The 26,637-nt window shown below is 43.6% G+C and overlaps 1 protein-coding gene across 2 annotated transcripts in view; it reads right to left on the minus strand.

Annotated features, from left to right (window-relative positions):
• Window positions 1–1,873: 1,873 nt before the first annotated feature.
• ZRANB1 (zinc finger RANBP2-type containing 1) overlaps window positions 1,874–26,637 on the minus strand; it is a 36,015-nt gene continuing 11,251 nt past the window's right edge. For both annotated transcript variants that reach the window (XM_052676849.1, XM_052676850.1), the window contains exons 3-11: window positions 25,338–26,188; window positions 16,472–16,659; window positions 14,597–14,750; window positions 13,716–13,787; window positions 12,984–13,182; window positions 9,797–9,917; window positions 8,844–8,973; window positions 4,655–4,884; window positions 1,874–3,372 (exon numbers count right to left, since the gene is read on the minus strand). In XM_052676849.1, coding sequence (XP_052532809.1) covers window positions 3,154–3,372; window positions 4,655–4,884; window positions 8,844–8,973; window positions 9,797–9,917; window positions 12,984–13,182; window positions 13,716–13,787; window positions 14,597–14,750; window positions 16,472–16,659; window positions 25,338–26,151 — 2,127 coding nt within the window. In that variant the 5' untranslated portion in view covers window positions 26,152–26,188 and the 3' untranslated portion in view covers window positions 1,874–3,153. The remainder of the gene's footprint in view (window positions 3,373–4,654; window positions 4,885–8,843; window positions 8,974–9,796; window positions 9,918–12,983; window positions 13,183–13,715; window positions 13,788–14,596; window positions 14,751–16,471; window positions 16,660–25,337; window positions 26,189–26,637) is intronic.

Raw genomic sequence — 26,637 nt, forward strand, 5'->3', positions numbered from 1 at the left:
GACGGAAGGAAGCAGCCCAGCGCTCAGCGTTTCCTCTCCTGCTGGGCTGTGAGCAGCAGCAGCATGGGATGCAAAGATGATACCTGGAGAGAGAAAGGCTGAGATCTGCACGGGCAACGTGGAGCAGCGCATGGCAACTCGCAGATGGGAGCCAAGGAGTGAGGAGAGCAGAGCTGAAAGCTGCTGCTCCAGATCTGCGCCTGGGACTTCGCTGACAGCCACACTGCTGTGTTCACACTGCAGCAGACAGGGAGCTCCGTGCTGCTGAAGGATGGCAGTGTGGCAAACACTGTAAATGAAGCCACCAACAGTTAAAAAGGGGTGACGTTGCTGAGCAAGGAAGCAAGTCTCTAAGTGCACACAAACCTACTTCATTAATAGTGTCAAACCTGTTCCAGTCATACTTGCCATAAGCCATGCAGTGGGACTCTGGAAGAAGCCAGGATTACTAAATTTTAATATATTAAAACCAAAAGGAACACAGGGATTGAGCACTGAGGAGTTCAAATAAAACCAGAAAACCAACCAGGTGTAAAGGAGGCAGCAACGAAAGCTAAGTTCTGTGCCAGGAAAGTGTGTGTTGCTCACAGCAGCAATGAGAAAAACAACACTGAGAACCAAAGTTTGTGTGCGTGGCTGAAGGAGCAGAACTTGCTGATGAGCTGCAAGGGACATCTGCAAATTCATCTCAGTATTTGTAAACTTTCAGGTGTGTAATTCAGGAATACCCATGAACATACACTGAGTACCGTGCTAGCACAAAGCAGGGTTTGCATCTCTTTAATCTACAAGTACATGAGGTTTGGATCACTTTGATTTTGAAAAGAAGATACTGCCCCAGTCCCAAAGGGACCCAGGAAGCTCATTCACCTGAACAAACCGTTGTACAGCACATGGGAACAAAACAATAGTGATTAAGAAAGCCAGGAGCTCTGAAGTACCAGGACTGCCCTCACACCACAACTACACACACACCGGGTGCACTGCATGCGTGCACAGCTGGCACTGACTGCACAGCGAGCTTCTGCTCCTGGGGATGCTGCAGGCTGCCCACACAAAGCCAGGGCAGAGAACAGGGCTCAGGGTAGGTTTCACGTTAATTATTCTCTCCATGTTACAAGGAAGCATTACTTCCTTCAGCAGAACATTACTGTGACAATAAGGGGCAGGGGGCACATCGCACAGCCCTCGAAGTAGCTTGAGGGAGGCAGGAGCTTCTCCTTCCATCCATTCAGTGCTGGTGTGCACAGAGCAGAGCTGCTCTCACCCCAGCACACACTGCCTGCAGCTCCCCGACGGCCCAGCTTTAGCCATCAGCAAGACAAGGGGGAAAAGGGCTTTGCTGCAAGTTAAGAAGAATAAAAAGAATACCAAACTTGGGACGGGGCCGTGTGTGCGTCAAAAAACCTCTTCAGCATCAGCAGCTTGCCTGTCAGTTCAATCATACACTGCAGTGAACATGCACTCTTCTACCTGACGTTTTGCACATGCACCAATCAGAGGAGACAGAACAGCCCAAAAATCTGAAGGCATTTCCTAATGAACCTCAGTGGGATCTGATGGGAAAATCGCTAAGTCAATACAGTACTTCGTTCTCTCTGTACTTCTGGTGCCATCACCAAGGTTACGGAGGAGTTGTGCACATTTCAACACCATCTAAGCAGCATTTGGAAGAAAAAAAAGCAGCAAGTTCCTCAGGGTTTCCGCAGCTCTCCCCTGCATAAAAATATGTGCTATGGGGCTTCTTTCCAAATCCCAATTTCAACAATTGCATCTACTGCAAAATTCCTTGGAACCACCACAGCATCCCAAGTGCTTTTCAAGAAAACCTGAATTGCACTGCACGTGTAAAAACTGGCATTAACCTTTAGTGTTTACGTGAGCTTTTTAGATAAACTTTATCCATTACAGGTTACATGGCTAAAGTTATCAAATATAATAAAATTTCTACTGGAGAATATACTCTGAACTTACAGTCTTAGGAACTTACATAAGTTTAAGTATGGCCACATCAACCGACATGCAAGAAATTCCCAGGGTTACATACTGAGAAATATATAACACGGTGCTTTTGGAAACAACTTCAGCACAGATTCCTCTGTTTTAATCAGAACTGCTGAGTGGATTCTCACTGGATTCAACGGCCCCAGGAGCAACCCTTGAAACAGACGTTTTTTCATTTGCAGCAACGTTTGAGTTGATGAAAGAAGAAATGATGGAGCAGTACAGAGTTTGTATCACAGCAAGAAGGGAGCTCTGACAACGTAAAACTCCCAATCACATCTCAAGTCCTCAGATTTCACACAATTCCATTTAGTAGATACGTACTGGAATCAAATCCCTATGCTTCAGGTCACATCTCTGAATAAATATCATTAAGTATATTGAAAGGAATCTAACTATGAAAGGAGGGGGAAAAAAAAAAAGCAAGAAGACTTTTTCAGGAAACAAATCATTTCACTCCATGAAAAATTTAGCTTCTCTTCCAGTTTGTTCCACAGAGTTCAGGTTTTATTTGTGGGCACGGCAGTAACTGAACTATGAGTAAAATGAACGTGGTTTTGTTTATGACTTGCTGTGGATATTTTGTGCAAACAAAAAAACCTCACCATCTGACCCGGGCACCAGTGAGCTTTGACATGAAAGGGCCTTTCACAGAAACATGTCAGAGTAGCTAAAGGTGACGTAGAATGCCAGGTTCTACTGTAAAAGAATCTCAGAGGGAAGAGAGATCCACCTAACGTGTGCTTTGTAAGTGCCCTTATCTGAAAAATTTCTTTGCAATAATTAAGATGCTGGTATACTTCTCCTATTACACAATCTCTTACACAACCACATGCGGTACATTTATAGACAGATTTACAATCAGAAAGAAAAGTGTTTGTTGGTTTGTTTTTGTTTTTGTTTTTTTTCTGTCTTGATAATAAAATTAGGTGTTTTGTTTCTCTTTTGTTTTATACAAACTGTAGTCCAGCCCATTCAGCGCTCTCCACGCAGCAGATGAGCTTCTAGACTCTCCCCATGCTGGTTAGAACAATCCTTTGCAGCATGTTTCTTCTAGAATTAGGTTGCTCCACAACAAACAGCTACAGCACAACGCTAACTCCAGGTCAGACACTACGTGCTGGTAATTTGCTTTTCCAAATTCACCCATCACTCATCATCATCATCCTCGTCTTCCTCGCCATCAGAAAGGGAAGTGCAAGGGCGGATCTGCCGGTAGCGATCGAGCCACTTCTCCACCATCTGGGTGACCAGAGGATGGTTGCGCCTGCGAGAGCTCTTCTGCATGGCCACCAGGACGCCTCCTTCCGTCACACAGCAGTCCAGCCACTCCCGAAGCAGCTTCTCTTGCTGCTCCTCGTTACCTATCTTCAGGGAGAGAGAGAGAACAGGTTGAGAACGAGGCCTGAAACGTTACCAGCAACCTCCTGGAAATCACCTTCCAATATCTGACAGGAGCACACAGACAGGAGAGGGAATGGCTGTCTACAGGGTGGACAGCAACAGGACAAGGGGGAATGGTTTTCAACTGAGACTGGATGTTCAGGTTGATAGTAGGAGGAAGTTTTTCAGCCAGAGGGTGGTGAGGCACTGGCACAGGTTGCCCAAGGAGGCTGTGGATGCCCCATCCCTGCAGGCACTCAAGGCCAGGCTGGATGTGGCTCTGGGCAGCCTGGGCTGCTGGTTGGTGACCTGCACACAGCAGGGGGTTGGAACTGGATGAGCACTGTGCTCCTTTGCAACCCAGGCCACTCTGTGATTCTATGGCACACTCTCAAATACCCTGTCTGGGGTAGCAATGCAGCTCCCTTCCCAGGCTAACACTATTAGCATCCCACAGTCACTGCCACTCAAACCACTGCACACTGCTTTTTCAACCAAGATGTGAAAGTTTTGGAAGTCTTCTCCAGCTGTTCCTCCCCTTCTGAGTTCTCCAAGCAGGCTCTTCCAACACAGTTTTCCTATATTTCAGTCATTTGTGAGAAACTAGTTCTCCAGAAGGCACCCTGTTTAATTAGGACAGGTCCTACAAGAGCCTTCTGGCTTTACAAAGCAGTTTTTAGGAGTCCAGCAGTATTTGACACAAAACACTTCCTCTTGTAAGACACTGCTGATGTCATGCCTTGCTAAAAAACAAACATCCCTCCCTAAACTTGGAAGGCCGTATTCTTTTCTCCTTTATCTGTAGGATGGCCACTTTTGGGGATGACAAATTATTTTCATCCATTCCCTCCCTTCTCTCACATACAAGCTTTATTATAATAATGACAAGGAGCCACTATAGTTATTGAAGAAGTTGTGTTTCATTCTAAGAAGAGACAGTCCATGCTGTAAATGCTGGCCAATAATTATTGCATCCATAAAAAAATGTCAGTCTGGCACTAGTGTCAGCCTTTATTTGTGGGTCTCTTCAAGGTACACCTGTACCCTGCATGGCGTATTTACATTCAGCTTACAGACCTACAAATAAACAGCAAATACATGGAGAACAACACTTCAGAATCACCTCAGGTGATGAGGAGGGGAGCAGTGTTAACCCATCTGAGCAGCCCATTCCTGGCCGTTCTCTGAACTGCAGGAACACGGATGGTGAGGCCACGACTCAGGAGGAGCAGTGAAGAAGGCCAGCAGCTCCTCAGTTAGTTCTTACCTCTTGAGCAGAAAGGAAGTGAATGTGCAATAATTTCCTCTCGCTATCCACCAAGGGTAGAAACGTAACAGTAACGTCGTCGTCAGTGTTCAAGTTAGCACCAGCACCTCGATTGCCATACCCATCGTTCTCCATGGCAACCAGAGCAGAGAAATGGCCCCTCGTGTAGCCCAGAGCAATAGGACTTTTCCAACAAAAACTCTGTTCCCATAACAAAGGCAGATACACACCTACAAACACAGAGAAGAAAGGATGAGACTCAGATCTACAGTCAGGTTCCACATGCTGCAAAGCTTCTTGGTTTGGTGGCCCTGCTCAGGGCCGATTCACTGTAACTGAGGTGGCACCTGGTCTGGAGCTGCAATGGCACGAGGTGAGGCAGAAGCCATTGCAGCTCCACCAGGGCCACATCACTGCCCCCCTACAATCTATGCTGTCGTACAGCGATGAACAAAAGCAAGGTTAGGAAAGCAGTCTTACATAGGCTTCTTTTGCGTGTAAAGATTTGTATACAAGATATATGAAGACTCAAATCACAGAAATAAAAGCTACAGTTATGTCTATTTTTACCAGAACAAGAACCCTGCATCTGCTTGCAGCCTATTATTAAGAGAACGCACTGCATTAAGCATCATTCAGCATCTAAGCATGCAGCCCATTCCAGAGGCAACCCAACTTCTCATCAACATCGTACAAATAAATGAACCCACAGCAATTATGCATCTGGAGTCTCCAAAATAAACAAGGCCGACCACCAGAACCTGACACTGCTTTGCTCGCTTTTGGAAAAAGGAAGAGAAAAAAATCACTGATGGCACAGGATCCAAATGGAATTGCAGTTTTTCTCCCTTCCTTTTTTAGCAATAAAGAGAGTAATTCGCTTGAGGAGCAGCAAGTCTCAAAACAAAAGCAGAACCCTTTTCTAGGAAGAAAAAAAAATGGTTCTTGGTGCGTTCTGCTGCAAGACAACTTCAGCAAAAGCAGCCCTTACCTTGTGACAGTTTAAAAATAGCCGTGCATAAACTTAAGTGCACATGTAGCATAGCAACCTTTCATAGTACAGCTGCTGCCAGCAAGTTAGGGACTGACGCTGCAGCACAACAAGGCACCGGGTTCCTCCTCCAACATCCATGGGCACTGCAGGGCAGCGGTAGCATGGAAACATGAGGCAGGGGGGTGTTTTGGGGGTTTTATTTAAGCTTAATACTCATCTTTTCTACAAGAAAAAATTAGTAAGTTGTCAGCATTTGGCCCTCTCCCACTTCTTGCATTCTTTAATTGGAAAAAAATCAAGAAAAACCTGAAAGAACTGGAACGACTCACAGACAAGAGTCACAACTTTATTACCAAGTCCAGATTCGAGGAGGAATCTTTAGGAATGTCTCAGCTCTGTGTTCATCCCGTTCCCCAAGTCTCATACAACTCCCTGCTAAACCCAAAAGACGCAGAACGAGGGCTAAGCGTTAACCAGAGACATCTGAAGCACCAGCATTTGGGCAAGGAATGTTTATCCCAGCACCCTCAGGGTGAACGCTGATCTCCTCCCCAGGTTGCATCTATCAGACAAACCCACAGCACAGAGCAGGGGCTCACAGCTACCCGGGCAGCACCCACAACAGTTCATTTCTCCAACCCCATCTGATAACACTTCAGTCACTTCTTCCCTGTTTAGTTCTGAAAGCTGTATATTTGTGACCAGGAGATGCTTAAGGTCAGGTGAACAGATCTGTTGCTGTCAGAGCCTAAATAATTAAAGAGGCATGAACTGCTGATTGCAATCTAGAGGTGACCAGAAGGCTGTGGGTTATGGGATTCACAGCAAGGTTGCCAGGTCAGAACAAGCAATTCCTGGAGAAGAAGAAGTCTGATCACCAAGGAGGGTTAGGGGTTAGATAGGAAGTTTAGATCAGCGTCCAGCGTGCTACAAACATGCTGTTAAGAAAAGCATTTAAAGAAGTCTTTTCCACCTCTAATGTAAGCCACATAACTCTTTCTTTTTTTCAGTTAAAGTGATCTTAAACAGACAAGGGCTGTACACTGAGTCAGAACTCTGAGCATGCCTCAAAGCTTCTGAGACAGGAGCACGTGCCAAGCAGAGCTCACAGGCACAGCAGAGTCTTGTACCGCTCACGGGAGACACATCTTGCTGGCCCACTGCTCTGCATGCAAGGGCTGAACAGCCACTTGGTTTCAGCTGTGCTGCTGGCATTTAATTAGCAGAAATTAACTACAAAAATGCAGCTGGACAGGGTGAGAAGTGACTGCAGGTAATTTGACACAGGAGTCCTGAGTTCACCTGCTGAGCATCCCTGGTGCAGCTCACAGCAAGCACAGCACTGCTCATCAACATCTGCCTGCGTTCCTGGAAGCACACACTTAGCAAGAGGCTGCCCATGCACCTGGGTACCTCCTGGTTCACTGAGCAAAAACATTTCAGTGTGTTCAGGCCTTACACTTGCTTGCCTTAATGCCCAATTACAAAATGAAAACATTTGGCAACCACTGAGCCTTTAAGTCAGAAGCAACTAAAACCCCAGAGGAAGGTGTCCATGTATGACTGACTCTTCTTTCCCAGCCTGTACTTCCATCACCTGAATTGAAACAAAGCTACAAAGAGTAACAGATTTTAAGCTCTCTACCTCCCTATTCCTCGTGCAAGATGTTTTGTCACTGCCCAAAACGTGCAAGCCACACAGCTTCCACAATTCTCTGAAGACTGTAAGCAGTTACAGAGGTTACACATTAACTTCACTGCAACTCCTCTTCAGTACGGACTGGCCACCTTCATTTTTGCTTACAAAGAGGCTCTAGATCTGGTTCAGGAAGTTCTCTACGAGGCTCTAAACAACCAAACAACACGTGCAGGTACAGGCAGTGCTGGGTAGGAGTCAGGCAGAGATACATGAGCAAGGGAGATGAACCAAAGGAATGCCTTAACACCCTGCCAGTCACACAGCTGCAGGACTGAGCACTTCTTTCCACATCTGTTATGTTTACTGCTGAGCATGTACAGATGCTTCCAATCCCCTCTTACGTTTTTAATCCTGCAAATAGGGAAATGCTGAAGTATCTAATATAACATCTAATATGTCGGTGAGTCACCCAAAAACACTTAACTTCTAAAATAGAATATGGTTCTTAAGGAATCTACACACACCTAGGCAATATAGCACCATTACATTTATCTTGAAGATGGCTAGGCTGTTTGCCTAGAGTGCAAAAGCAGCAAGAATCCAACCCAGATAGCTGAAACCACAGTACAGAAGCAGGCCAGTATTTACATCTCACCCACATTTCAGTCATTAACACCTCACAGCATCACAGAATGTAAGAACTGCCTTTCAACTTCATCATGGAATCTCCTTTTGCAGAAAATGATTGGCCTCATCTGTCGACCAACATTTTGTAATCACGTGTAACCAAGTTACCTAATCTTATACCTCACACAACAGAGTGCCAGCAGAGTCCATGTGAAGAGAACTCCTCTTCCAGCTTCTGTGGCATGCGTTCAAGCAAGCAGCCACTTCAAGTTCTAAGAATCCTTCAACTTCATCATTCTGCTCCCTGCTTTACATTTCTGCATCTTCCTTTACACACTGGCTTCACCTCTGGCTTTGAGGATAATTCCTCTTCACTTTTGTGAGGGCTGCTTCAATTCACCTGCTGCAGTGCTGCAGAACAAGGCACACCACTCTGTGCTGCAGAAGCAAATCCCACTGCTACTCTGCTGGGAAACCAGGCCAATACAAACAACGCAAACACCTTCAGCCCACCTTTCCACCACGTTTACGAAGCATGCTGTGGAGTCCCCTCCAGGAAATGCTAAGCACCATTTCATCTAAAATGAACATTCATAGCCACTAATAGCACAGACAGGCAGAATTTTAAGCTTGTGTCTTACAGCAGGATGAACCACACGACTTTCAGTTCGTTTCAGACAAATTACAGGCTAAGAGCACACTGAATGGAGGCAAAAATGTTTTCTTTTGAAACTGTGGTTATAGGCAGCATGCCCACCATACACTGAAGAATTGGAAGTTTTGAGTGGTTTGTTCTTTTTAACAGCAGAAGAGTTTGCCTACAATGCAACTCCCCCTCCCACCCAGTGGCTGGAGTCATTCTTTCAGTTTCCCCTACGACTTACAGCTGAGCATTAGTTAATACTGAATTTGAAAAAATACAGGCTTACCTTGGAAGCGGGTGTATCCTAACGTTTCTCCTCGGAAACTCTTATAATATTTTACTCCATAAACTATGATTGGTCTTCTAAGAATATGTGCAAGTACAAAAATGTGTGTCTGCTCCAAACTTGCTCCAGGCTGAAACAAAGACAATACAGGCAGTGTTTGAGAAACAACTTATTCTCTCTGCTTTGGAATTTGAAAATTATTCTCCAAAAGGAGACAGAAAATGCTTGTAAGGGTTATCTAGAAAAAAAATGAAAGAGTGTAAGACTACTGCATATCAGATGGAGATAAGCAGAAGCACTTCAGCGTGCAAAGGAACTTAATCTGTCTGTAATAATTCTTCCTCCTATCTTCCAAATAACACATCTCATCCTTCAGTAAGCCACGAAGCACTGCAAAATATTTAGTCTAAAATAATTCGCTCATCTGGAGAAAGCTGAAGGTAAGTATCTTCTGATGACAGGAAAAGATCACATCCAAATCAAATGGCAGGAAAACAGCTACAAATATCACGTGTACCATTCAAAAGGGGAGCTAAGAATGTTCCTGTGGTTGGAAGCATACTGAAATGTAAATCTCATTTTGCAGGGGAGCTGCAAAGTATCAGCGTGCCAAAGTTTCACCAGTGTAACTCAGAGATGTGGGGGTACATTCTAGGTGTGTGATCACAAATCAGTTTACTCTACAGACTGTGCTTGAACACCAATGGAACCAGGCTTTTTCCACGCCATGCTGTTCAAAGGCAAGCTCAACAATCACATTTTTACATTCACTTGCCAGGAAGAGCCTGGCAATTATTACTCAGTAATCATTTAATATTGCTGGCTTAAGAGGGATGTTTGTCTTTGCAACAGAAAAATCTCATTCCTCAATAACAGTCTGAGTTGTGGAAATTTCTTTTCAGAAAGATCAACATGCCCTTTCAAACAGCAAATTAATGAAGAATTTCTCTTACCTGGCTTGCAAGAGAGAGTATGAATGCCCAATCTTCCTGCCACTGCTCCTCTCGCAATGAGAAATGTAAACCAAAGCTTTGGGAATACCACGATTCCCAGTCTTTCCAGCGCGTGTAGAACCTAAAAAAATTGGGGGTAAGAGAGAAGGGAAAGAGAGAGAGAGAGAAAAAGGTAAAGGTCACTGCATGCCTGGTAGCAGTACCAGCCCTTGTACTCCATTAACCCAAATCTGTAAGGAATGGGAGAGGAAAAAAAGAGCATAAGGACAATAGATATCTATTGAGATCTGTGTGAGACTCCATTTTGCCAATCCTCATTTAAGAAACCACTGGGGATCACATACCTACAGCAAACACACCATAGTAGATACGAGCTCCTAAGAGGCTCCTTGCTCATTTGATACATTTATAATAGCTTTTATGAAGTCATATTTAGCCTTAACTGTTTTTAAGTGTTGATCTGCAGCAAACAAAACCAAGACATTCCATTTCATGTAAGGGAAGTTACCCATGCTTCTCATGCGAGCAACACAGATATTCTCTTCCTTTGCCACACCATGTGCCAATGAACACCAAAATATATCATCTTAAAGCAGATTCTGCCTCCTAACCAGTCTATTTGATGTCAGCTTCTGATTCAGAAAGTAAGGGAATGATACATGGAAAAGGTGTAAAACTGCACGGAATTAAAAGCATCAAGTACCAGAAAATACAATTGATCCTATATTTATTTATTTAAAGTCCTACAGCTTTAACTTCTGTTAAAAACTTGCATTTTATATGCTAGTTTACTCTCAGCGTTTTCTCTTTCTTAATCATCACAAAGAAAATTGGCTTACATATTCAGCAGCATATGCCAACTTCTGAAACTTTTTAGCTAAGAGAACCTGAGAGAAGTTTGATTTTATTGTGCTGCTTAACAGCAAACAAAAGTCAACACACAAACTATGAAATACTGTGAAAGTTTTCCTAGAGCAGCTTCTTGGGGTTCGCCATGTGGTCAGGGACATCACCCCACAGAAGGCTCTTCTGATAACCCTGTAGCAAGGCCTCAAGATCTTGATTTTGTTCAAGTTAACACAAGAGGAATGAATATATCTGTAAGCCAACTTGCATTCTCCACCTAAAGCTAGCAATGGAATACAAAGAGGGAGAAATCAAAGTATCTGCCAGAGTAAACTGAAAAAAAAAGTGAAGGTGTTTAGATGTCAGTGAAGGACAACTCTGGGAACTTCACTGTCAAGCTGTTTCTGAGCACCAGACTGTCTCAACCACACACTTCCTTGTTCAGCATTTGAACAAACATAACAAAATAACAAACACTTGGATGTTCTGACTGAACTAAATTTGTTTTTAAGTACCTTTGTGAAGACTTTAGAGAGCAATTCCAGTAGATAAAAAGGTATTATTGTTGAGACTCGTGATTGCAGTTAGGAGCCTATTCCTTCAGCAACCACCATTAAAGCCAGAGACAGCAGCATCCCTTCCTAAGTGCTACATGTCCAGCCCAAGAAGTTTGGAGTTAATAGCATCTTCCCACTCAACCCATGCAGCATGTATAGGATGTGCAGAATGATTTTGGTGCAGCAGAATTTCACTGAGTTCTCACAACCTCCATCTGGATTTTTTTAAAGGAATTATGGCTCAAGCCTGATGTATTATCACCACAAAAATGCCAGTTGACTCTTCAAGAACTTCCACCCAGAGGCAGACCAAGTCCTATTAAGGATGTCGTTCTGTAGAGGTTTGTCTTAGAACCAGTGCTAATTTTTTTTAGCAACCAACCAGCAAATAAGATTACATAGACTGAAGGCAGGCAACAGCATTTAAACAATGATGGGGGGGCTTGTACTATATTTTAATCTGGTTTATATGGTCCTCACTGAAAGCACTGTTAAGTAAATGCAGAGGAGAATACAGCTTCTGCACAGAACATGAACTAAGAAGATTAACCAGACTGAATATATTCTAAATAACGAGCATTTTGTTTGACACAACAGTCAACAGAAGTCAGCACTTACAGTTTGAAAGACTGGTTTAAAACTCAATCATCTGCAGCGTGTGTTTAGATACCATGCTTTGCCTTGTTACCATAAAGAACAAAACCTGATCTATCATAAGTTGCTGTTCTGGCCTTAGTGGAACTGCCTCTGATGCCAGGGACATTCCTGCGTGGTTGAGATGCACATTCCACTATAAACAATTCTCAAGTAGTGACAGAGCTCTTTGGGAGACAGGATCCCAGGAAAACAGCTTGAAAAGCACCACATGACTGAATCCAGCTCTAGATACTAATTCTCTAAGTTTCAAGTCAAAACAGCAAGTAGCTGGGAGCAGCAATCACAACATTTCCTTAGAGGTACCCCCGAAAGCAGCCTTTGTTGCCTTCCTGAGAAAGGGGACAGGCTTCCTCCCTACTATGCCAGCTGACAGAGCTTCTCTTGTCCTCGATGACAAGAACATATGAAATCTAATCTCCTGTGTCTTATATTAGCCTTTATCAATGCCCTGCTTTAGTCCCACTGCACACTTGAGCTGGCACAGACCAGCCAGGCTCTGACTGCAAATATTTCTCTTCCAACAGTGGCAAAACACAGTACTGGATTAAAGAAGGCTGCCAGTGTAAAACAGCAAAAGTTAACTCAGGAAGATAAATCACTTCTACGGCCAAGTGACAGCACTAGCTAAGTGTCACCACAGTGCTTTGCTGCCATTGCTTTAGCAGACAGCACAGGAACAAAAAGCAGTACCAAGTAAAGCTGCAACTAAGCAGATAGAATGAAAATACTGAGAGGTGTATATAGGAATCAAAGGCTATTTTTCAACATAATTTTCTGCAAACTATTTCCCAACAGCAGGGAGATGGAGCACATGCACAATTTACACTGCACGTACACAGAAATTCCAGTTTTAACTGTGGTCAGAACATGCTGACAAGCACACAGCACCAAGTATTTCACTTTGTTTTATGTGCTGCTGGGTGAAGATCGCAATCACTGACGTCAGGATGCCCAACTTCCCAGTGCTTTGCATTTAAAAGAAGCTAGAACAGATCACCACGTGAATCACACTGACTCAACACTCTGGATCCACACAGTTGTGTTTATGTTGATTGGTTTTGCTTTGTTGGTTTTTTAAATACAGCTGTGAAAAGCTATGTGTAAGGGTGGCACAGGAACTAACTTACCAATGTGAGCAGTCATGTAAACTGTCGTGAAGGGCTTTCCGCAGCACTGAATCCTTGTCATAAATGCCCCAAGTGGCTTGCAGGACTGAATCGAGCAGGCAGTCCCCTGCAGTCCGATTCCAAAGTGCATATAATCTGCTGTCCAAGCGTGTACCCAATTCCAGTGACCAGTTGATAATAGGAGATTCCTCTTCGAGCTCTGTAACAAGAGGGGGTCTTGAAACCGAATTTGAAGTCTCAAACTGGACAGCATGTTAATAGCATAATCTCAATCTATCTACATGAACAAAGCTGTATTTTTGTCATACTACAAAGACAGGTGAAGTACAGCAGCTAAAGGCACTTGCTTCCTTGGGCTATATATACTGTCAAGAAAGAAAAATGTACACAAGCCTTAAAGAACATCACATCAATTGCTTTAGGATCACTGCTGAAGCAGAAAAATTGTTAGGTTTTCTGTGAAGAGCTTAAAGCTTTAGCTGTAAAGCTTTAAAAACACCCAGAAAACTTTAATCCAGAAGATGCATTATGAACATAACTACTAAGACTTCATTCCTACCCTGCCTCTTGGACAGAATGGAAATATGAAACAAAATTTCAGAGTGGATATTAACACAGAACAGAACTTCAGGCAACAAAGCAACATATGCACACAGATCTACTTTTTAAAACGTATTTATGGAGATGAATATTCCTTAATGGCAGGGAGAGAGACCAGTCAGGAGACTTTACCTTTCTGAACATCTCTATCAAGTACTTCATCAAATAGCTTTTCTTGGACTGTGGGCGGTAGGTCTTCAATATCTGGAGAAAAGGGAAGACAACATAAAAATCACTTTAGGAAGAGACTTTATCAGCTGTTATTCAGGAGAATATACTGCCTTTACCCTACCATCCCTAATGCCTCCTCTGAAAAAAATAATTGTCACATCTACAGACTCTTGGAAGAAGAGATGCGGAAACACTCAACCAGGTTGTTCTAAGCAGCATTCTTACAATGCTGCTGCATTCTAAAGATTAGTACAATTTCCATCTACGCATTTTCTTATGTTTCATAGTACTTCCAATCTTCAGTAACTGCTTCCTGTAATAGAAGTCCTCTCACAGATCCTTTTGTTAAGAGGCAGGCAGCTGAATGACATCATCTTGACTGCAGCGCACCTCTAAACATTACTCATTAAGCACTACTGCTATAAACAGGTACAAATCTAAAAGGGTCTTAAAGGAAAGGACTGGAAACTGCCATAGCTATGAGACACATCATGTGAGAGTCCAGAAATATCTGAGCCCTGATCTTGGCACAGCCTTTCCTTACACGACTTGACTTTTCATCCATTTCCTCATGTCTGAAGAGGACCACGCACTCACTTCACAAGATTGATGCATACACCAAAGTGTGCAAAACCAAGAATTAGTTTGCAAACTCAATTACTTGGTCTAACCTAAATTGTTAAAAAAATAAAACACGCAAGTAGGCTTTACTTTTGTTGGACGCTTCTGCTCTCAAAAAGTCAACATATAGATCCCAAACAAGCAGTTCTCAACTAGGAGACAACAAACAACCAGAAAGAAAAAAAAAGAAAATGAAGCAGCAGTAAGAGCTGTAGAACTACCTGCAGGTAACGTGAACGTGACAAGGTCAGTCAGAAAATAGCAAGCAAAGTCTCCTTTCCGCTGATGAAGAGATGCAGCAATCTCACGACGGATTTGTTCCGTGACCTCTGGACACACCATGGCAGGAATGCACTTTGCTGCATGTTGTGACACCTGCAACATAAAGCAGCTATGCCCTCAGTGTTGTTTCTAGTTAAGTATTGAGACTTCAGAGTGATAACCATTGGAGGAAAGTATTTTATTAGGAGGTGATGCAATGAAAGCTAAGTATTGGTGCTCTGAAAGATGCAACATACAGTCACATACCCTGAATTATCTCCAATTTAGCTGATAACAAGCCTGGTTAAAATTCGCTTTGAATCACAGAAATGAATTAACAGACAACCACTTCCAGCAGGAAAATGGAGGCAAAAATGTAACAGAGAGAAAGACACCTCAAAACTGATACATGAGCCCAGCCTACACTTTGCATTAAACTTCACTTCCATCACACAACAGTTTCCTTGGGAGAAATTTCCCAAAAGCTATTAAGGTAAGACACCTAAATGTCTCTGCATTCAATTGGTAGCAGAAGGAGCTCATTCAGTGATGCATGACAAGCAACATCAGGATGACTGGGTATGTAAACAAAGCTTTGTAAGACATTTGCACCAGTTAACACCCTAGCAAAAGAGGGCATACAGTGTAGCTCAAACACTATTAAATACTTCCACAAATGCCATGTTGAATAAATATTTCTAGCAGGTGAAACAAAAACAAACAGGCAGCATTTCAACAAGTCAGCTTTTGAAAGAAAAAGTTTAACTCCATTCACACAGATAACTCTGTGAGCCACACAGAAAGCACTGATATTAGCCATATAGAAGCATGCACACTTTTCAAGACTTCTGTCCCATTTGTCTTGCTTTATTTACTGTTTAATTACTCAACCCCATGCATTCCATCAGTCTCCTGAGCTTCTTCTCAGCAGGGCACTCTTCTCAAGAATGCATGCTTCAAAATTGCAGTAAACACCAAATTAGGGAGGCAGGCAGACTAGAGGCAGAGACAGAATAAAAACTGCTCTCATCAGGCAAGAAAACAAGTCTGAGATGACAAAAAAGATAAAGATGTGGGCCTTCTAAGAAGGAAGGATTACCAGAAGTGAGGTGCTCCACACAAAAACACTGAAGAAAATGGAATGTTCAAGAGCAAGGGGACAGAGGACCCAATGAGCCTACGCACTGGGGAATCACAGAATCACCCGGGTTGGAAGGGACCTCGAGGATCATGTAGTTCCAACCCCCCCTGCCTAGCAGGGACACCAAACATCCACATTTAGACCAGGTTGACCCCGTCCAACCTGGCCTTGAACACGTCCAAGGACGGGGCATCCACAACCTCCCTGGGAAGAGTGGGAAAATGTCACCGTACTGCAAAGCAAGGAATTTGCTTTTCTCCTAGAAGCTCCCAAGAATCTCAGGGAAGAAAGAAAAGGGCAAATCATTGCCAGGTAGATGTATCTGTTAACAAAACTCTGAAAAATTAAGCTGTCATTGAGCTCACTGTTCTGCCCTCAGGGCATTTCCTCTCCCCCACCCAAAGCACAGGAAGCCCCACAATAGCTCACTTCCACCACCAGTGAGGTCAGAACTTTTGCCAGGACTGCACGATTTAATAGGAGAACCTCTACATCCTCAGGACCACCACACACATACAGCCTTACAGCAAACTCACCTCACAGGGAGAAGCAACAACAGAAGAAATGCAGCGATTCATATATTCTAACAACGTCAGTGTCAACCAGCAAATGAAGTTACGTGTCACTGGCTGCAAACAATGGCACAGTTACATAAGGTTCCTATGCAGTCTGTGCAACAGCCCAAGCAGCTCACCTCTGTAAGCAGAATTGCTAGCATGTCTTGCCTCTGGAAGCGGATTGCCAGATGTACAAGTGTGTACCCCACATCAAAAGCAGACGGGCGATTCAGCAGGCGTACTTCATCAGCACTGAGCTGGCGGGCAATATCTCCTCCTGATGACTTGTAGGCCTCAACAGCAGCTAAGTCACCTTCTACAACTCCTGAAGAAAAGAATATTATTCATTCTAGATAGCAATTAGACCACTGTAGAGCAAGCTACCTTACGTGGCTTCTCAATATATATCTAACGTGAAGATCATTGCATACCAGCAAACATTCAGGTGACTTTATTTTTTTAAACAAGAAAAGAAACACACTCACACTTACCTCACCTCCTGGACTATTTCCACTACCCAAAATAGCTGGAAGGTGCGGCAGACTGAAATCCAGCTACCAAGAAGTGCTAAGGACCCTTCTGCTAGGAAACACCCACCATAACATACCCACTTATTTGTTGAACTGTACTGAAGGAAGTTCATTCATTGATACTGCAGAGATTCCTCTACTGTACTTTTCCTTCTTCAAAACACATGACCAGACTTAAGAAATAGAATCACTAAAGCACTGTTCAAGTATGGTTTAGAACAGTGCTGAAAGAGGATACAGGACACAATTTCTCTTCAGCTTACTCTCTCTGCTACTGACTGGACCTACTTACCATTCAGTTATCTTTACTTTCTTTACTAATTAATAATAAAGAGAAACCACACACGTAGTGCATCAGCTCTGTGTTGCTTAGGTTTCTGAAGTGAGACAGGTGAAAAATCCCTACCATCTTCTGGAGCCCCCAGGATCCTAACTGCTGGACCACACTTCACATCATAACCATTCATGCAGAATACATTCCTCAGCTGCAATTAGCAGGATACAACATCAAGGTGTGGTGGTGTTATATTTAACAACACTGGTTCCAATTCAACACGTTACAGTCAAAGGCATCTTATTTTAGACAGCTCACATTGCTTTCTTACAAAGCACAGACTGAAGAAACAGAAAAGTAACCTTAAAGCCATTTTTAATAAAAGAATCACAGACTGGCCTGGGTTGCAAAGGAGCACAGTGCTCATCCAGTTCCAACCCCCTGCTGTGTGCAGGTCACCAACCAGCAGCCCAGGCTGCCCAGAGCCACATCCAGCCTGGCCTTGAATGCCTGCAGGGATGGGGCATCCACAGCCTCCTTGGGCAACCTGTGCCAGTGCCTCACCACCCTCTGGCTGAAAAACTTCCTCCTAATATCCAACCTCAATCTCCCGTCTCAGTTTAAAACCATTCCCCCTTGTCCTATCACTTATGCTCAGGACTGAAGTTTGAACAGACAAAAAGGCAGATGAATATTTTTGGAAGTCTATCATCCTCTAATTCAGAGATTAGAAAGATTTGAGGAAAGGGTGCAGAGGGAAAATGGATAACCAGGGCAAGATGCGTCTCAATAGGTAGAACTAATTCGATAAAGCCTCTACAGCTGAATGTTAAATTATTTAAGGGTAATCAAAAGCAACAAATCCAACTGCAACGTCCAGTCACAAAACTTCTGCCACTTCATCAAAAGTCATATTATTTCAATGAAAGAGCTGCTATTGATGGAGCAAAGCTACTTCAGCAGTGGGAAAGAAGAACACAAAGTTCACTGATCAATTTCAAGACTCTCCCTAAAACACGTCACAGAAGCATGGTACGGGATATATGACCAGCACAGCTGTGCTCCTGTTACATTTCTGCTTCCAGGTAGAACTGAGCCATTCCAAAGGAAGAGGTAAGAGCTCTGTCAGTGCATGCCACATCCGTAACAAGAACGTCAAGTGTGGCATTGCATTTCCAAAATGTTCTTTCAGCAACAGATGATAAGACCCAACAATTCCCAGCAGCCTCAGTCAGCCAGCCTTGCCAGGTACAGACTGCACAGCAGCATCTACAGCCTTCAGACAGTGCCAAGGCATACCCTACTTGTTAGTGTTCTAAGCTACAGCAACAAACAAGCTCAGCCAAACCTTAGCAAGAAGCAATGCTGGGAGGCAGCCACTGGAGGCTGTGCAGTGCTGCAAGTGAGCAGCAGTAAAGACCCAGACCAGCACCACGCGCTGGGCACAGTACTGCCAGCACTTGCAGTGCACTCGCAATACTTGGCATGCCAAGAAGTGCCAGTTGTCATTTAAAGAGTACATTTCTGATCTCACTGATGAGATTTAAGCAATGCACACATCAATAGTGCATACCATATATGCTTTCTAGGCTTTATTTTTTAAAAAAGGGAGGAGGGTTGTAAACGTGTGATAGGTTGGCAGCACTTTAACAGAAGAACAGTATCGTGTCCTACATGCCACCTCAAGCTGGCACTGACAGCTGCGGAGGAGTGGTGATGCGCAAGCACTAAGTCTGGCCGTCCTCTGTTCTTCCACCCAGTCAGCCAAGTGGATATGGAAAAGAAAAAAGAGAAAAAGTGGCAGCAGCTCTTTTTTAGCACAAATCCAGGCAAGCTGTTCCATGAGATTACTAGCAGTGCTGTAATGGAGTCTCCCCAGATAAACATGGCACACAAACCGTGCAGAGCTTGCTTCACAGCGCTTTCCCCGCAGAGCCCATTAGGAGCCTCTCCTTACAAGAAGCATGCTCTTGAAAACCTGCTGCGTGCCCCTATGTCCAGTGCTCATCTGCACCAAAATACTGCAATTTGGATGCCCTGAGCATCACTACAGCAGAGCCTGCTCTGTGGCCATTACAAACCCCAAATACCCAGTCCTTTCCAGCTGTTCTGAACAGGGAAAATGGCTGACAGCTCACCAGGTGCCAGTCACAGCAGTCCAAGGCTGCAGTGAACCCCAAGCAAAGATGCAGCAGCTTCCAAAACAGACTGACAGAAATCTGAACTGAGAAGTGCCACCTCACCCCAAAACCAGGGAGCAAAGCTGCCTACATGCAACACTCATGAGAACCATCTGCAGTTCTTGAAGCCTGTACCACAACACCAAAACAAGTCCTTAATGCCAGTAGGAGGCACATTCCTACAAGGGTTTTGGTCTCTCTCAGATGGATAGCCTCCAATTCATTACCCATTTACATAGAGCCCAACAAAACACTCTTTACAAGAAATATCAGAGAAGTAATTACTGATGTTCTAACTCACTTCTTTTCATAAAGCACAAGTGCCCCATTACTTACACAAGCACTCTCTGAACTGCTTTCTGATGCGCTGCCACGCCAGTTGGACTGCTCCCCACTGACACCCACTGCATTCCTCATACTGTTAAAATGTCAGAAGGGAGAGAGGCAATTGCCTTAAGACTGTACACACAGCATCCCCAAGCCACGCTTCTTGCTAGGGCATTGTCCTGATTATTCACAAGAGCAAGCTGATCCTTACAAGAACTTTCTCTTTGAAACGCATCCAGAAGAGGTGGTGTGAAAATACAAACTGCAGACACTGGTCTGTGCCCCACCATGCCCCCCACCTCCCTAAATCCACACTGCCTTAACTGCACAGCCTCAGTGACCACCTCAAAACCACCAGCTGTAACAGTTTCCAAGAAAAAAACCTATAGCAGCTGTGTTCATTCACCTCAGTACCTTCGTGGAGAACACCAGCTGGCACAGCTTGCAAATAAAGTAACTTAACTCCTTCCAATACACCTCTGCAAACAAGGGCAGAGAATATTAACCCTCACTTTAACCACATTATACACTTGAGGAGTCAGAAGTAGAGACAGAGCCCTTACTGACATCCAACAGACAGAAACGTGGAGATGTGTGCTGCTCACCTCCTGCTACAGTTACAGCTGTGACGTGTTAACATCACAGACGTGATTTACCCATCCATGCTCCTCAGAAGGGGTCACACACACCACAAAACAGCATGCTGACAGCCCTAAACCCAGCTCTGACACCTGTTTGAAGCCTTACTGTCCCTCAATCAAAGCAGTGAATGCAAGGAGCTGTGGTTTGACCAAAGCAGCAGAACTGTACTCTGCAGCTCCAACTACTTCAGGGCACATTGGGTAGTCACAAAGATTTCACAGCAATGCCATATTTCATCATTTTGAGCAGCGAAAGCTTGCAGGCAGAGAGGAATTTTCTCTTCTTAGAGGAACAACTCCTTCACAAGGGCATATGGAGCTTCACACAAATTAATAAAAAGAAAACAGGGATTGTTTGAAAAGCCTTTAAGGGCCTCTAACCACATCCTTCTGCTCATTCTTCTCTTTCCTTGTTTCCAGGACCTCCCTCCTCAGCACTGGCACACAGTCAGCAGCAGAACATTCTGCTAATGACAGTTTGAGACACAACCCTTCCATACAGTGCATTTTTTGAGTTTCTCAAGCTCTGCAACTTGCATCAACGTCAATAACTACCTTCCAAAAAATGCACATATTTCAAACCTGATGCCAGCCAACAGCAGTACGCTGGAAAAAAAGTAATGACACAATCAAACAGCTTTCCTACCTCCAAGCAGGCCACACACTGTGCTTCCAACACCTTGCTACAAGGCAGAGCAGCACACACACAGGTGGGAGCTGTTGGAAGAGATCCCTGCCATCCCCTCTCCTACCTGCCAGCTGTCCCCAACCCCACGCCGCCCTGATGGCCGATCCCTCATTTGCACACTTGTGCCCTAAAAACAGAGAAGCATGCATGATTTTAAAGTTAACAATGCATGTTTCCAAGGCAAATTTGAATAAGTATTTTTAACTTGATTACTTATTCAAATATTTTCAGCGTAAAACACCACAGAGTGTTTAAAAGGAGTCTAGAGACTGAAACAGATGTACTTCAGGAGCTGAGGTTTACTGGCAAGAAGTAAGGAACAAAGAGTTTTACACTCATGGACAGATCTGCAACAACAGCACTGATATGCATGCACACACACAGCCAGTTAGAACATATATATGCACAAACCAGGGAGCTGCTTTTCCAGGTGACAGTGGCATGCTTACATCACTGTACCCTGGCACAGCAGTACACATAGTGGGGAAGGAGGACAGGCTGTACAGCTCTCAGCAGGGCCTTCCCCCTCAGTCATTCCACAGCACTGCTTGCCACATTTAGCAGAGGCCAGCACAGCAGGTAATCACCTGAATTAGTCAGCCACTAACTCATGCTACACTTCCCCCAAACACTTCAAGACAGCCTAAGCTGACACTAGCAGAGCACAAGGCATGACCTCTCCCCACCTCCAGCAGTCCTTCTCCACCCATATGCTTCCCACTTCCTTGTTACAGGGCTGACAACCCACACACAGCAAGGTTTAGCTGTGCCATGAATGTGATGTGACAAGGAAACCGGTCCCTGCAGGATGCTGGGCTGGAGGCAGCTCTGTCCTGCAGCTTGGCACAGCCCTGTAAACACCACCTGAATGCAAACAGAGCCGCTCTCCTTTCCCACAGGGCTTGGGGATGCCAGGCTAACAGATCTGGCAACGTTTCAGACAACATGAGAGAGAATGACAGAGGACAAAAAAAAACCTACAAGAGAGATAAAGTAGTCGACAAAGAAAAAACTAAGCAGACCTATGTAGGAATATTAGGAACAAGCTAGCAGTCCTTTTAAGGATGTACTGCAAAACAAGATTCATTACAGACCGCTCTAAGTATTTTTGGATTTGTTTAGGAAACACACTCAGTTTTTTCCTTCAGGCGGCTCAGAAGAACGCAAGCCTGGTTGGTTTTGGAGCCATCCTCCTGCAGCAAAGCCTGCCCACAACAGCAGCTACCTTGCCTGGAACCTGAGCCTGGAAAGCAGGCTCTCCTGCAGCAGTTAGTAAGCAGGATTGGAGGAGAAAGCAAACAGTTTACCCCTGATCTGTGAGCTACAGTTCAAAACCTGGAACGTGCATCTCAGGAATCCCCCCCAGTGCCCTGCAGCGACCACACTCCACCGTGCAGCCCAGCCTCAAAGCATCAGGAGGGGAATCTCCAGCAAACACTGAGCACCAGCCCCAAACAACTCTGAGTGTTGGGAGCTGGGACAGCCTTCCTCCATTTGTACTACTAAAACCCAGAGGCAGCTTTAACCAGGCACTCAAACCAGCTCCACCCAGCCCTCCAGCAGCACTGCTATGCTGAAATGGAGCACCAGTAAGCATGCATTAGCTTTTCTTCCCTCATCTCCCTGCATTGATCTTGCATTAAGGCCAATACAAAAAAGCACCTGTGCTCCTGCATCACAGCAGTTGCACTCCTATCATTCTGTACAGCCTGTGTCTGCAAGAAATAGAAGCCTTGATGGTATATTTAATGAGAGGCAGGGAAAGAATTAGTGGATACCTCCAACAGTAGTTGAAGACAGCACACATTCTTCTAAATCCACAAAACAAGATACGCATCTACAAGTTTCACCCAAAAAGAACAAATGTGGGAAAAAAAAAAATAAGGCCTACTAAAAGTAATTTTATATTACAGTCAAGAAGATGAAATTAATTAATCAAGTGGTTTAAAGTACCACATGTTATCATTGGTATACTCAAAAGATGCCATCTAAGAGAAAAGAAAAGCACCAGTTTGCCAAGAATTACTCCTACTCTTGCTCCTCTAATTTTTATTTGTGACATCAGGAAAGCCACAGCTCGTACATCCAAAGATGCTGAAGTGATCCATCTCTCCCACACACTTACAGCAATGGGACCCCCCAGCTGTGGGTGCAGTGTGAAGTTACCGAGCCCTACCAAGCCATTACTCATCAGCTGGACTATGCCAAGTCAACATCCTGACTCTTCCTCCACCAGCTTTCAGCAACCCACTTGATATTTCATACAGACTTGTCAGTTTTTAGATAAGCAGTTACAAAACGAGAACAAGTGTTCGGCTCAGCTAGAAAAGAGCTTCAGCCAGCACACAAACAATAATTCACCAAATCACAGTAACTCCATTGATTCCAATGGCAAGAACAGGCACTTCAGAGATTATTCCATCAACAGTGATGTTGCTTTAAGCACATCACACTAAGGTAACTAAACAACTACCATAAATGTGACTTACTGCATTTAAAACCACTAGGTGAGCTGGCATGCAGATATGCTCAACACCCAGAGACTGCAGCAGAAAAGCTGCAAAGCTTCAACAGCACGCTTAAGGTTATTTCCACTGCCAAGAACACTTGGGAAAAAAATGACATTGGTGACAGGAAAAAAATCATTTCTCAAACCAAGGATTGATTATTAACAGCTTTTGGTGCTGTTCAGGTGTGTTGTTGTGTGTTTGGTTTTTTTTTTTCCTTAGCTCAAAAGGAAAAGCATTGTCAGCTTTTAAGTTACAGAAGGAACCCAAGGACTCTTTCAGCAGAACACTAGCAGAATTCACAGCTCTATTTGCATTCTGGTTTTCTCATCAAGTATCAGGATACTTTCAACCTACTTTCAAACTGTCTTCATTATAGAAGAACTAAATCATTACTGCCCTACGGATAGCTTTTAGTTTTGTATGCAAACTTACAATCACAAGCAACACTGAATATAAACAAATGTAAATGAATGCACGTTCTTAAATATAAGCTACAATCATATCCACACAGACCAAGTTTGATAATTGAGATACTTTTTTTAGTAACATTGAAACAGCCAGAAAAAGGTCTGTTCAAAAAGCAGAGGAAAAAAGCCATAGCAGTGGATACAATCAATATTAGAATACAAGATTGGTACTGCTGAGCCCCACGAATGACCTCCAAGGACTGATGTTGGGTATTCCATAACTTACAAAGTGTCATACAGCACTTTGGTTGCTTCATTCCAGGAACAAAAAAAAAAGGCTCTCCATGTCTGCTAGCACATCAGAAGCTTAACACACCAGGTAATAAAGGCATCTAGCCACTAGCAAAATGAAACACATCCAAGCTATTTATGCAACAAAGAAGTGGAGTATTTAATTAGCTCACTAAAACCATACCCATGATAGCTGCAACAACATTTACACCTGACCAAATATATGAAATAACACAGCTCCACATATCAGTTTTTCAATTACATCAACATGAAGCGATGCTGCGAGACACACCATTAATGCTGCAGCTTCAAACAGAGTGTTTTACCCTAAAAATAGTTGCCTATTTCAAGTCTTGAATCTGCTTGTACGCTAGGGTACAAGGTATCTGCTTCCAGGAAGTTACAGCACAAAAGGTAACTCACAAGGTCAATAACTGGAGAAAACCCTGCTCTCACAAGCCTCTGATCTTTAAAAGCGTTGGGAGAATTATCCAGAATTTCTTCAGGAAAGCATTAAGATACAAAACCAATTTGGATTTTTTTTTTTTTTAAAGCAGTTGACTACAAAAACATTTATAACAGTATGCAACATTATTACTTTCAAGGTCAGTATTACACATGCAGTTACTTGGAGCTACATATTTTAGTGTTATTTTTAACATCTGACAGAGCATCTTGTACCGTTGTGAGCTCTACACTGTTTACAAATACTCCCAAGCTGCAGCTGCTGCTTCTACTAGCATATCTCACCATTGCAAAGAGAAGAGTGCTTATAAATATCCAGTAAAGGTTATTTTTTTTTTTTTAATTTCATTCCTTTTAATACAGTATTACACAGATTGCAATGTTCTGTAGATTGGTTTCGTAGTTTTTCCACAACAGAACAACAGCACTCTGCTACAATGATATCAATCCCTACAGAAGGACAAAAACACCCAAAGAGCCACAGAACACATCTAACTCTGGTCAGTTCATGCATCAACTCCCCACCATTCTCTGTGAACTGCTATTTCAGGTTTGCTCTTTAAAATTAAAACACAAAGATTCACAAAAGCTGTTTCAAAACCAAACGACACGTTTGTTCTTAAATACTTTGTTCTCCCAGAACACCACACCACAGGCACTAATTGTGTAAGGCAGTAAGGAACAACTTACCGACACAAGCGTTTAGAAACAGCCAGTCAGTCTTTTTCATCCTGTTTTTTATTTGCTTTAGTTTTTTGAAGTCAACTTCAAGTTCCTCCTTGCTGCCAACAGCTCCAGCCAACTCGATTCTTTGGAAGTCCATTTTCACATCCGACTCACGTTTGGTTGTAGGTGGGGATCTTCTTTGGCTATTACCACTACTACAGCTTCCCCTCCACCGAGCTCTGTCTTGCTCATTTATGATTGAAGAAGCCTCTTCAGTGTCTGCCAGTTCTATTGCTTCTATGTTGTTAGGTCTGGGATGATCGCACACAACGCATTTCCTGGCCTTTGCCCAGTTTTCATATGTACAAACAGAACAAGTCCAGTGCTGAGCCCTTGTGTTCAGTTTATTTCTGTCATTGTATTCCTCGCACGGATCGACAGAAAAAGGAACTGGTCTCGAACCAGACCCTGAAGACTGAGGAGACTCTGTGGGACTCCGGGTCCTACGCTGAGACAAGCACTGAGTACATCTTATCGCTCTCGGCCAGTTCAAGTACGTGCACATGTGGCACGACCATTTATTTGCACTTTCCATACTGTAGGATGATTTAACCCTCGGTCTTGCACTGGAATCCGGACATATCAAAGGACTACTCCCACCTTCAGTACTTGTAGGATCCCAGTCTCGACCAATATCACTTGAACCACTTTTAAATGGATCTTCTGTGATAATTGTTCCACTAGGCCTCTGGGCACGGCACATGGTACATTTGATTGCAGATGGCCAGTTTTCATACGTACAATACTCACAAGCCCATTTAATTCCACGCTCTGTCATCGTGCACTCCTTGAAATGAACTGCGTCAGGCAGAAAGCTAAGTAATCACAACACATCATTAGTACACAATAACTGCATACAAACCCAGTTCAGGAAAAAAAAAAAAAAAACAAAAAAAACACACAAAAGCAACAAAAAGTCCTCAAAAAACCCAACTGATGTGCATTGCACCAAAATGTATGAAAGTCAAGCTGGGCAAGGGGACAATCTGTTTTTCCTTCATACTATGAGGACACTGGCAGGAAGTGCTGGGAGGAGCTATGGCAAGGGTAAGACTTGAGAGTCAAATGACTAATACTCAAGCCACTTAAATGCATAACTGAGGACTTCCTAAATGCAGGAAAAGAACCTTAGTCATGCATTTCAGGAATTTCTTAAATTTGAGCAGTGCCATCTAAAAGAAATTCTGAAAATAGACAGACATTGAGCACAGCCAATAAGTCTGCAGAAAGAAGTCACAAATATTAAACTGCTGAAATAAAACAA

The sequence above is a fragment of the Tympanuchus pallidicinctus genome, unplaced genomic scaffold (assembly GCF_026119805.1).
Source record: "Tympanuchus pallidicinctus isolate F22 unplaced genomic scaffold, pur_lepc_1.0 scaffold16, whole genome shotgun sequence".
Lineage (NCBI taxonomy): Eukaryota > Metazoa > Chordata > Aves > Galliformes > Phasianidae > Tympanuchus > Tympanuchus pallidicinctus.